Below are 13,673 nucleotides of genomic sequence, written 5' to 3' on the forward strand. Positions count from 1 at the left end.
TAATAACATATATCTGAGGTTTGTCGAGTGAAAATACATTTAACAGATTTTGTTTCTTTTGGTAGGTAGTCCACCATCCCCCCCCCCCCCACACACACACACACCATAATTTTGTAATAGCTCAATATTACCACTCCTGATTCAAATTATTACTGAGGTTTGGCTCCAGTTACGTGTGCTGGTTTTAGGCGCGCCCAAGACAGGAGAAGAGAAACACTGAGGACCAGAGAAAGGGAAAGACTACAGGGGAAAAAACAAACCAACCATACTCTCTCTCTCTCTGACCTGCTGAGGGTACTCTTTTTTTTATTTTTTCACAGCAATAAACGGAACATCTGTTCAGGAAGAGAATGGTGCATCTTTTTTAGAGTGCAGTTTCAAAAGAAACACAAAAATTAATCAGACAGTTCTCAGCTAAGAACAAATAATTACAATTATATATATATATATATATATATATATATATATATATATATACACACACACACACACACACACACACACACATATAAACATACTCTATCCCTCTCCTATCTCCTATATGTTACTTATTGTAATTATTTGTTCTTAGCTGAGGACTGTGATTAATTTTTGTGTATCTTTTGAAACTGCACTCTAAAAAAAGATGCACCATTCTCTTCCTGAACAGATGTTCCGTTTATATATATACACGCGTGCACACACACACACACACACACACACATATATATATATATAGCTTATACATATGCGTGTATGGAGACAAAACTTTTACTGCAAAACGGTCCTTACCCTTTCTCAGAACAAGAAAAAAATTTAATACAAATGTGGTCTTTCAAAATAATTTGTCATTATTCAATACTAGAGCCCGACCGATAAAGCGGCGTGCAGATATTATTGGCCGGTATCGGCGTTTATAAGGGCCAATAAATGACAGGTAAAAAAGAAGCCATGTGTGGTTTTGCCGCATTAATGTGAAAGCCAGCACAGTCACTCAAACACCAATGTTGCCTTTAACGTTACGGTAGTTGAATGATGTAGACTAAGCTGTTGACAAACTTCATTGTGGGTTTATTTATGAAATAGTGTGGCACTTCCAGCGAATGAACAAACAATGCCCCTATCATTTCTCCCTTGTCACTTCTAAACATTCTCTGGCAACATCGCTTACAGCACCTAATAAACGCTGTCCACTGCAAAATTACGTAACTCACAAAGCTAGCTAATGCCATGTTTATCAGCAGAAGACCGCTAACGTTAATGAGCGGTTAAACTGTAGCATTAAACTTATTCTGCCTAAATGAAGCTATGGTAAATATATCTGTCTAAATGAAGCTATGGTAAATATATCTGTCTAAATGAAGCAATGGGAAATACATCCGCGACTCGCACAGCTGTAGTTACAGTCGGCGCATTGGAAATGATTAAACCAGAGGGGACACGTAATATTTTGTTGTACTTTTGTACTATTGATGGCAATAAAACAAGTTTATTTTTAAACGGCATTATGTCTCATTATTTTGGTGAGGACTCTTAAATAACTACACATAACAAACGTTGGAGAAAATCTTTGTTCATGTTATGTGTTTCTTAAAAAAAAAAAAAAAAAAAAAAAAAGAATATTGGCTGATATATCATTATCAGATTTTTAAATCCTCAAATGTCAAAATCAGTACTGATCTGAAAAATCCTAATTTCCTCGTTAGAATCATTACAACAAAGTGTATCTGAGATCAGCTATGGCCAAACTATCACAACCCAAGCTACTTTATGTGATGGAAAGAAACAGAATTAAAATTTTAATCTAATTTGTAATTATTTTAAAGAATTAAACACACACATACATACTCACACATACATAAAATTATGTGTATATTATGTGTATTTTACACACACACAGTTGTGTATTTGTATTTGTGTGTGTGTGTGTGTGTGTGTGTGTGCGTGCGAGGGTGTGTGTGGGTAAGAGGTACCACGGTTTCCCCCTATTCACATTTCAGTTTATATCTTGGTTTTTGAGCCACGGTTCATTTTGTATCACACTTTAGCTTCAAACAATATCTAATCAACTCAGAAGTTTGTTTACTACAAAACAGCAACAACACTTTTCAAGAAATGAGAATGGGAGGGAACTACATCTCCAGGAGCTTTTAGGGGTTTTCTTTCAGAAAATGAGTGTAAGAAAACTAAACTTGACCAACAGTTATTTTAAGGCTCGTCTCCATGACGATGAGTGGACAAAATCTAAACATCAGTACATTTTACTTCAAGAATCTTCTTCAGGATTGCAAAATGATGACTATTCTGACCTTTTTCAGGTCAATGCTCAACAACTTCAATATCAGAAAAACAAGTTCCCCATTACAGTAGCCTAGAGATTAGATCCACTTTATTCGTTCATGTGGATTCATTAGATCCACTTTATTCGTTCATGTGGATTCATCCAATATAAGTTTTATAATTTATGGTCTGAGTAATGACACCATGTGTTCTGTTATTATTTAAAATAGTTACTCAGCGGATATGGTCACTAAAGCTCTTATAATCGTCCACTCAGTCAAACCAATACATGCCCCACATGATAAGCACATTGCATATAATCTCTCTTACGGTGAGAGAGAAAAGGAAAAACAAAAAGGTGCACCAGCTTCAAATTATGATTAACATTATTCTTAATGATCAAACCACCAATAGAGTGGTATGTTCTCCTGTAGTAAGAACGCTTTCACTGTGATCTGTCAGCATGTTTGAGGGGAAACAAACAATCACTTACAAAAGATAAAGTGGAAAAAAAATCCAACAGAACCATGGTTTTGATCAAATACATATAAATATATGTGTGTATGTATTTATATGTGTGTGTGTGTGTGTATATATGTACACACACACACATATATATATACATATATATAGTAATATAATAAATAAACTATTATACATATATATAAATATATATACACACATATCCTCTCTCTCACTCACACACACACACACACACACACACACACAGAGTTATGTACATGTTAGCCTCATTTTTGACATTTTAGACCACATTACCCACGTACGTAATGACTGGTGATACTTCTACTTTCTCCCAAGAACAGGGTTCACTGCATTTCCTTCTGTCTAGACGAAGGGGAAGGAGGGGGCATCAGGGAGCCTTGAACCCCGAAACACAAAATCAAATGATGCTTATTTAAGCAGCTTGATCTTTCTATATAAAGGCCACAGACGTCAGAGCCAAAATACCCAAAAGTTACAGTGCGTCTCACATGTGGCTGTCTACTGATTCATTTGGTATTTAGCTCTTGACTGACACATGAACACAGGGGCTCTTTGTGGTACAGTGAGTTTCTGGACAGAAAGGGCACTGCTAACACTGTATCTGCCTGGTAATACAGAACGTTTCACAGAAAGAAAGAAACGTTCGCAGGAAGGAAGGAAGGAAGGAAGGAAGAAAGAAAGAGCAAAAGAAAGAAAGAAAAGGTTTAAAAACAAAATTAAATCTAGTGAATTATCGTTAAGCTGGTCAGGGCATCTAAACTGATCTGAAAGAACTCAGCAAGAGAGAGAGAGAGAGAGATCCCCCATATCTAGAGAGAAATTATCAGATACGTACACTGGCTGGTTACCAAAACGTGAGATTTAATAGACAAGACAAACTGACAAAGAGACAAACTTTTTTTTAAACTTGAACAAATCAGCTGTTCTTGACCAGGAGGTTCGGGGTTATTAGATATTATTAAATTTTCCAAATTTAACATCTTACCAAAACATTTTGCCCGTTCTTCATTTCATATGAATTTTAGAGCACACGTTTCTGTCCCTTGGAGTCTTGTGCGCATGATTTCCTTCTCTCATATGTACTTTACACTCAGACACCCTCTGTAAAACCAATTAGCCTTCTGTGACTGGACTTTTGTGAAACTGCTCTGTGTTAGAGAGTAAAATGAATCTTTTATTGCCCTCGTCATTTTTTTTTTTTTATTTAATTTTGACTTGCGTGTCTAGTCAAAGTTACATTCTCTTCTGATACAGGATGACACCTGATGGAGGCTGCAGTGAAATTTTAGCACAGAAACAATAACCCATTATCACTCAAACAATTCAAACAGCGTCTAATTACTATCAAATGTTCAGTAATGTTTAGCAGTGTCCTTTCTACGGGACCACAAAATGTTTGCTAAAAATATAAATGTATTCTGTTCAAAGTGTAAATATTTACAGCGGATACTGATGCACTCACTGCCCACTTTATGACGTACACCTACCTTACTGTCAGAGTATATAGGTTCACAATTATAGACTGCAACAAATCTGTTACCATGCACAATTTGTCATCTGTCTGTTTACTCGACCTCAGCCGTGACAACACACGAGAAAGGCATGGGTCTTCTGCCTCTGTTCCAACCCTCCACATTCTGTCCATCATTCTGTCCATCACAACCTAACTGACTGCTTGTTTCTATTCAAAATGGCTGTAGTTTATAATCTGTAAGTAAGAAGCAAATTGCAATAAGTAAACTTCAGAGGAACCTGGTTCTCATGGTGATGAAAGTGCATTGTTTCAGTCTGACTCAGCATGACCACTTTATGAAAAAGAAAACTGATTCAAATAAAAAGAAAAAAAAATAACAGGCTGAAAAAAATTCTTCATATTTCCTGAGGTTACACCTCAAGATTACTTGCTTTGACATACAGTTCACACTAAAAGTTGAAGAGTTCTTCTTTATAATTGCTTGCTTTGATATACAGTTCACACTAAAAGTTAAAGATTTTTTTTTTTGGAGGCATATCCGTGTACAGAACAATGACTATCACGACTAACTATCTTCAAATTCTTGCATCTCACTTCTGCATTTAACTCTGATAGTGGTTTTGACTGTGTTCAGATCGTGCTGGCTGATACAGCCAGACTGCTTCATCCCTTCATGTTGGTTTCAGAAGACAAAAAAAAAAGTGTTGACACCTTCACTGACTTTAAAATGGAGCACAAACGGCACTGCGGTCTGTGTTAAGAGGAAATGATTGGTGGTCCGCTGATGTATCAAAAAAGAAAAAGAAAAAAGAACTAGCCACGCACTGCGATGCCAGAGGGTTTCCAGGACATGCGTCTTTCTAAGCGTCTGTATCGCAGCGCCGGGCGTGCAAAAGATGTTGCAAACCACACGAAGGTGCTGTGCAGTGCAAACTATCTCATGTGCAGTCGCAGCATCTTCGATAAGCTTACCATCATGTCAGTTTGTCTGAGGGAGCACCAAGCCCAGAGTCTGTCAAATTCCCTCTCTGACAGCCTGACTTCATGCCTTCAATTAACTCTGGATTACAGACTCTGCCCACTCTCTGACTCATTCAGCCTCTGTGTGTGTGTGTGTGTGTGTGTGTCTGTACTAAATTCCCAGGCTGAATCTGACTCTTTTATTGTCTCTGACTGACTGTTGTCTGCCTGAGAGACTTTCCATTTCTCTGACTGTGACGTTAAACACCCGTAAGTTTTAAGAACTGACATTTAAGCCAGTCTCTCAGATTCGAGGCTCTGTCTTTGCTGGTAGGGACCGCGTGCATGCTAGACACACAGTCACACGCCCACAAAATCTACCGACAACACACTTCCCTGCTACCAGCGGAGTGTCGGAGTCATTACACAAACTTCCCCATCACAGTCACTCACTGACTAATGAAATTTACTGTCGAGCATTTTCCACTCTGCGTCTTCTCTCTCAGTGCTAAAGATCACATCCTATTTGACTTGTTATGAATCTCACGCCAGACCTGCCTTACCATAACTTTTTTTTTTTAATGATCAAACCTACGCAACACTAGCTCCTGATATTAACACTCCACACTGTCATTTAGAGCCAAACTTCCATCACAGGGTCACATAATTTAAGGGTTTTTTTTTCTGCTTGTTTTTTTAAATTCTACCCATAAGTGTTTTAAAGTGTTGCCAGCTGCATGAAACAGTGACAAAACTGAGTAAAACAGGATAAAAAAAAAATAAAGAAGAGCAGCCACTACAGGTCATCTATGAAATGTCCCTTTGTCAAGTGTGTTTGGTGGCTAGCGGAAAAACCGTAGCTCAAGAACATCAGGAAACAGCCACACTACCTTTTCACGCGCTTGCTAACATCAGCGGACACATTAAAAAAGGCAACTCCAACCTGAGACCAGGCTAGACAACAATGCAGTCACTACGGTTATAACATGCGCCCACGAAATAAATGACCCTTTATCTGATAGATTATCCAACGCACTCGAGACATCAGTTCCACTTCCAAACTCGCTGAATTTGACACAGCTGTGCAGTACACGGACACACATCCTGCTGTAGCTTAATTTACTATTCATTTTTCATTTTTTTAAATTTTCTTAAAAACATTTTTTTAAGAGACAATCATTGTTTAGGTTAATCATAAAAACTAAGCAAGATGAAACAAAAAAGCAGTAAACGAAACAGAAAGAACGCATGTTATTTAAAGTTAAATTCCTTTACTAGAAACCCACTGACATGCTGTCGAGAATGATGTTCCTAACAGGGATGCTGGAGTAGTTTTCAAACTGCTTCAAATGGTTTTTAAGACTTTTTGAATGCATTGAACATGGACAGATGCACATTGCAAAAGCATCTCCAATTTATCTAATCTCCCGAATAACGCAAAAGCCATAGCTCTAAAAATATTAAATATTTATTCATATATATTCGGTTTATTCAATAATTATTCTTATTTTATTCCTTTCATTCGAAGTCGTGTGCCCCCCACAAAAAATTTAATTTATTCTGCACTGAAAGAGGCAAGGTTTGTTAAATGTCATATTTGATTTTCAATTTCTCCTCCATTTGTGTAGCTGGCCCTTCAAGTGTTGGACCACACAGGAGTGTCTGTATTAACCCACCTACTGGTTTTCTGCGTGTTCACGGATTCTTATTTAACACGAGAGTCAGACAGGGGTTGATCCCAGTCGAAGCCTGGGAGACAGTGTTTTGAGTCAGTCACTCTGGTGTGCAGTGAGATGACAGGGCAGGTGCAACCTCATGTACAAACACTAAAGAGTTTTTCAGGTCTTTGGTGTACGTTTACTCCAACATGGAGAGAAGTTTTCTTCTGAGAAACTACAGTATGCCTGAGAGGGTTTTTTTTTTTTTCCATTTTGTCTTTTGTCTCTGTTTCACTTTGAATGGCCTTCAACAGCTGCAACCCAAAACAGAGCACCTCCTACATAGTGTTCATGGTGGAAGCACATTGATACTATCATATCAAATCACATGATCCAGACATGGGTTCTGATTGGCCGACACCACCCCACCTCATTCTCACCCATCTGGCACTTGCTCAACATTCAGCTGTGTAGGTTATGAAGACTTGAAAAGTTGTTCCTCTTTTATTTTTCTGTCCGTTTCACATGTTTTTATTGCAGTATTTTATTTATTAGGGGTGTAGTCTTCCTTTTTTTTACTGTACAAATGCTCTGAAGCACTTTACATTTGGCAGCCCAATGTGTTACTGATGGATTATGGACATAGACGGTTTACAACAGTAAGTTCCATTCTTTAAACATGAATCAACAAGTTCACTTTTGTACAATAAGTGTGCACACAGTGTGTGTCTGTGTGTGGTGTGTGTGCGTTTACGTGTGGTGTGTGTCTGTGTGTGGTTTGTGTGCCTTTATGTGGGGTTGTGTGTGTGTGTGTGTGTGTGTGTACTCACATCCAGTAGTGTATGCAAGTGTTGGTCCTGGAAGACACTGTGGAGGAAGTCCACGTCCTTCTCACTGCAGTCAGTCAGAGCATGGATCTCCTCTAAACTGTCCAGCACCTGAGACACAGCCCCTGTATACACGCACACACACACACACACACGCACACACACACACACGATACAATATATAATAAGATAAACCCATAACAGGACTGACAAACACACACACACACACTCTTCATAAAGACAGACCCTTAAAGAGGCTACTCTTCATCACTTTCAGAGAGCACTCCCATGCAGATGAATCACAGTGATAAATCAGAGGGCATGATGTGTAATCCCATAATCACGTGATGCTGACAGTGCAGAAATGTTCAGTCACATCATGCAGAACGGGTGCTGCGCACCATGAGGGTTAGAGGTTAACTGAAGACGGATTCAACTTTTTGAAAGAATGTGAGAAGACTTAGAGGGAGGTGGAGGGGGGAGGGGGGGCGGGCGGGGCGAGAGTGTTCAGTTAGACGTATGTGATTCCATCCAATGTAAAAACAACAGCATCTGCTTTAGACAGACCACACTGCAGACAGAATTCGCTGAATCTAGACGTGTGACGGAATGCACATTCCTTCCCAACCGCTCGGAACCACGTCGCGAATCAAAGGAATTCCAGTTGGCATGGGCTAATGCACATACTGGGTGGGATATCATGTCCACGCTGATGATCAAACACAGACACAGATATTATTCCCGACTACGGTAAAACGCACAGATGTTCTCGCTAAAGCCACGCGCGTTTCAAAATTCTACACCCGACGGCCAGTATCACGCCCACAAAGCACAGGTCGGTGCTAGCACATCTAAATCTGCCAATTTTTCCACTGCAACGAAAATATGCTGGTGTGGTAAACCAAAAACCTTGCAATGCACAAAAACGATACTGTGCATCGTCACGCTGCTGTGTGAGTCCTTCAAGAGATGCTATTACGCGTCAACATCTGTGAGCCGTCTCAAACACCTCGTCTCAAGTTCAGTCCTGTCTCATAAATAGAAATTAAAAACATTTAAAAAAAAAAATGTTGAAATTTATACATATGAATATGTATGTATATGAAAAATAAAAATGTATTATAAATAATATAAACGGAAGATATAAAAAACAGCTTTAAAACAATCATAATAATTATAACAGTTTGGAAAAATATTTTTAATCTGGATGTAGTTGAATTTATGTTTAATTAATTTTTATTTCTTCAATTTTTAATGCGTCATAAATATTGTGAGGAAAAGGGACTGCATTTTATAAAATGACAAGATGTAAGGGTAAATGATGAATAAATAAATATAAATATAAATATAAAATATAAAGAAATATGATAATTATAATAGACAAACTAGAATACATTAGAATAAATAATAAAACGTCTAATTTTTTAGGGAACTGAACACCCTCTCTCCTCGGTTTGAATATTAAGGTGAGTGACAGTCACATGGATAAAACCATTGCAACTCTACATGAGGGGAAACAACCGCATCATCACAGAGGGGGGATATCTGAGTGGTCAGAGGTTGGGTCAGTCATTCAAATCACACATGCTGTTGGTCAGTTAGATGTGTCAAAAAGGAGGCGGGATGAAAAGAGAGACTTGAGAGATGGTGGGTAGAGGGGGTTCAGGGTGAATGAGACAGAGCAGTGATGACGATGAAGAGGAAGAAAGATGAAGAGGCCACAAAGGGATACCTACTCTCAGCAGCAAGCAGTCCTACGAGGAGGATGGCAGCATTAACAAACAACACACAGTGAGTAGAGATAGAGAGAGAGACAGAGAGAGAGAGACAGAGAGAGACAGAGAAAGAGGGATAGAGAGAGAGAGAGAGAGACAGAGGGATAGAGAGAGAGAGAGAGCACTAAAGCCAAAAAAGCCACATCTATGAACTGATGAAACTGGTCAAGAGTTTACGATAATCTACCATCAGACACTGCTAAAGGGCCTTTAAAATAAAGATATCTACCATTGTGAATCTGGCCCTTTAAAACACACACACACACAAACAATCATAACTCGTGCTATTAGACCACACGCATACACAAACATGCACATGCACACACACACACACATACATCATCTGCACTCGACATGTCCTGTACACACTGCCATTTGAAAGCTTTTGTTGTCTTGTTTTTCTTTTGTTCTGTTTCCGGTGGGTTTGACCTCAGTCCTTGCTCTCAAACATTTCTCAATTTCACCAGTTTACAAATATGACCGTGTGACTTTTCAATGCACACTAGATGAACAGTAGACCATAAAAATAATTACATAATTAAGAAAAAAATTTCCATTTTGTTTAAAATATATTCCACTGTCTTTCATATATTCAGGTGCTTTCGTGTAGTTAGAAAGTGTGAAAGCCCCACCAAGTCTTACTGCACACCAGTATTGGATGCCATTAAAAATGATAACTGATTCTGATTCTGGGTTCAGTGGCTACTTGATCATAGGGCTATAATAAATGCGATAACAGGAAGTGAAAATTCTGCCTGAGACAGGGAAGGAACTGGCTACTCTTTCGTAATGCACTCACTTCCTATCTATCAGACCAAGCACACCGTTCAAACATTACTCAAACAGCTAAAAAAAAAAAGAAAAAGTAACCCACTAATTCACAGCAGGTCAGAGTAAAGCTGCATCTCTGATACCCATATGCACAGCATTGTATGTAGTCAAAATGTAATCAAGGTAAAAAGGATCAAACCTTCACACACACACACACACTATATATATATATATATATATATATATATATATATATATATATATATATATATACATACACACACACACACATATCATATATACACATATATATACACATACATACACACACACACACACACACACATACATATACATATATATATACATATATATATATATATACACACACAGACAAGGGCAGTTTGGTAAAGGAGTCAATCTGAAATTTTTAGGCTTTATTCAGAAAGTCACAGCAATCACTAAATGTAAGCATTTGAACGGCTCTGAAGCGCTGGGCATTTGAATGTCTCTGAGGTACACCTGCTTAGTCATTTTTAAAATTGAGCAGGGAGCGGGGGGGGGGGTCATGTGTTGTGTGGGCAAACTGTCTATACTGATCATTTCAGTTAGTGTCAAATGGTGAAACTCAGTCATACAGTCACACAGGCCAAATGACACTGTAACAGAGCGTCATCCATACGCACTGTACCTGAGGAGGTGGGGTCTTCGGAGAAGTCCGGAAGCTCCTCTGGAGGGTCGCCGTAGAAGGAGTTGAATTTGTGGCTGGAGACAGCAGCCAGCACCGCCCCCTGCGAACAAGCCAGCCAATCATTCTCTCTGCTTGGTTAGCGACATGAATTCATGACAGACGTAACCCTCTTTTCTCAAACGTGGTTTGTCATTCATCTTCAGCTCATGAGATGTGACTAACACCTTAAATTTCACTGATGATCTGGAGGCCTTGCTAATCAAAGCTAATTAAAAACAAAGCAGTCATGCACTCTTAACTATGGACACACCATGAGCAATACTTTGTGTGGGTTTTTTTCTCCCCTCCCTTTTATCTTTACAGTATATGAACATTTTCATTACACGAACAATAGCATGTTGATTTGTGATGACTCTGATTTCTATGCTCTAATCTCAAAAACACAGCTAAGTCACCATGATTCCCAGAAAAAAAACGCCCGTGAGAATTGCAGAACTGCCTCAGCCAACCTTTAACCAGCGTGAACCACATCAGACCTCACGGCTCAACTTTGGGCAGGCAAACAACGCAGCGCAATCTCGAGCGTTTTACCGCGGCCTCACACCTTCTTCACTCGCCTAGAGCGTTCTGAGACGCCAAACGCAGCGACGCTGGCTTTTTGATGTGGGTTTGAGTCAAACTTTAGCAGAAAATGAATCTGACTGACCTACATGATTTACACGCTCAGCAGCTGGGACAAAGGTTATGACGGCGACAAGCGTTTGGGTCATCCAAAGTTTTCATTCCGTGGTTTTCAAGCTGCACAATAGCACTTCGAGAAGATGAAACGACACCCCCCACCACGATCTTTACCAAAACGACACAATTCAGAAATACCTTCCTGGTTCACTGACACATGACAATCTTGCTCTTTTTGAGAACATAACGTTTATTTAAAAAAAATAAATAACAAACAAAAAAAAAAGGATGGTGGTTTTCCTAGCGGAAGCAACCAGTAACTGACAGACTCATGACCGAACGGTCCAATGGCATAAGCACAAAAATGCCAGTGAAGCCCAAAGCACTGAAAGTTGTAAACATTAAGGAAATTTTCTTAAACAAAAACTGTGCTTTAAATGTGCTTTAGATGATTCTGTGACATGAACATATGAATTGAGAAAAATGCACTTTTGATAAAAAAAACATATTTGCCATTCTTCAAGTATTACAAGCACAAGGCATTCAGTATATTTATTTATAACCGTTGTGTCTACTTAATTCTCTATCTATCTGTCTGTTCGACCATCCATCCATCCATCCATCACCCTTTTTCTCAGTTTGTCTATACGTCTATCTGTTTGTTCATCTTTGTTCTTGCTGGCTGGCTGAGATCATCACTCGCTCAACAGTTTTCCCCTTGCACTATTTTGACGCTGTTTGGAGAGTCAAGCCTAAAGCCCATTCAAAACAGATCGAATCTGAGATGCAAAGTAGCGCGTTGTGATCTAGGTACCTTCAGCTTCCTCCGGGCGTTAAACTTCCTCAGCTGTTCCACCGTCTCCGGCAGGTGGATTTTGTATGCATAGCGGTCTCTCTCCTGAGAAAGAAATCGGTTAATTATTAATCCCAATGCACACACCACACCGTGAAAAATGAGGATGGGTCTCTTCCCTCTACGGTAAACGAAGAGAGGAAAGTTCAGCGTCTTGTTGCCGTTATTGTTCTCGGTGAGTGTTTTAAGAAGAAAGTGTAGGATGCATACGACTGTGTGCTGGATCAACAGAATTCAAAACAAAAGCCTGGTGTCCCTGTGTTTTCAGTTAGCCATGTTACAGCCCAAAGGTTCACAATAATCTTTCAGTAATCTTACTATACAATAACAGAATTTAGAGTCATGCTCTACAACCTTTTCTTTTTCTTTTCTGGACGTGTCGTCTGAAATCCATGGTTAGGAGAGGTAAGGCTTGTATTGTCATGTACTTCATTTTAATAAAGGAAAACCAAACAGAATACTGACAGAAAGCCATACATTTCTTGGCATAATTCAGTGGTTTCACATAAGTGGTTTCATTTCATCTTTTTTTAGGAAATGGTTTGGCCTTTTGTTTTTTGGGCTTTTCTTTTTTTTTTTTTTTAAACACGCAAGGTTTCACCTGTCCTCATTTTGAAGATTTGACCTCAATGACTTTTCTGTCATTGAATATATTTTATGTTTGTGTGTGTGTGAGAGTGTGTGTATGAGTGTGTGTGTGTGTGTGTGTGTGTGTGTGTGTGTGTGTGTGTGTGTGTGAGTGAGAGAAAGCAAACTGTTCTGTTTTGCTCCAAAACAAAGCCTGCTAACCACAGTCAAGGATAATGGCAGAAACCACTGCACTGGGAAGCCGAACAGAGAGGAGAGGTAGACAGGCAGCAGTGGTCCGGGGCGGAGGCTGAGCCAGACTTAATGGTCTGTACCAAGGCTGATTTAAGGTTAATGGTTTTTCTTAGAATGTTCCACTCTTTCCACAATGACATTACCACTCTCTTTCCCACAGCATCCTCCAACGTAAACCTGGCAACCTCCCAGGTCAGTATAAACCAAATCAAATATCGACACTATTCCTGTTTGTCTTTATTCACTGTGTGTGTGTGCGTGCGTGTATGTGTGCGTGTGTGTGTGTGTGAGAGAGAGAGTGTGTATGTATGTGTACGTGTGTTTGTGACAGCGTGTATGAGTGTGTGTGTGCATGTGTATATGTGCGTGTGTGTGCATGTGTATATGTGCATGAGTGTTTG

The 13,673-nt window shown here is 39.2% G+C and overlaps 1 protein-coding gene across 4 annotated transcripts in view; it reads right to left on the reverse strand.

Moving 5' to 3' along the window:
• caskb (calcium/calmodulin-dependent serine protein kinase b) overlaps positions 1-13,673 on the reverse strand; it is a 66,695-nt gene that overhangs the window by 17,441 nt on the left and 35,581 nt on the right. For 3 of the 4 annotated variants that reach the window (XM_030781060.1, XM_030781058.1, XM_030781057.1), the window contains exons 9-12: positions 12,412-12,495; positions 10,920-11,019; positions 9,419-9,436; positions 7,686-7,807 (exon numbers count right to left, since the gene is read on the reverse strand). In XM_030781060.1, the coding sequence (XP_030636920.1) occupies positions 7,686-7,807; positions 9,419-9,436; positions 10,920-11,019; positions 12,412-12,495 (324 nt within the window). The remainder of the gene's footprint in view (positions 1-7,685; positions 7,808-9,418; positions 9,437-10,919; positions 11,020-12,411; positions 12,496-13,673) is intronic. The other variant, XM_030781059.1, reaches the window with a different exon arrangement.

Source organism: Chanos chanos, chromosome 8 (assembly GCF_902362185.1).
Source record: "Chanos chanos chromosome 8, fChaCha1.1, whole genome shotgun sequence".
Lineage (NCBI taxonomy): Eukaryota > Metazoa > Chordata > Actinopteri > Gonorynchiformes > Chanidae > Chanos > Chanos chanos.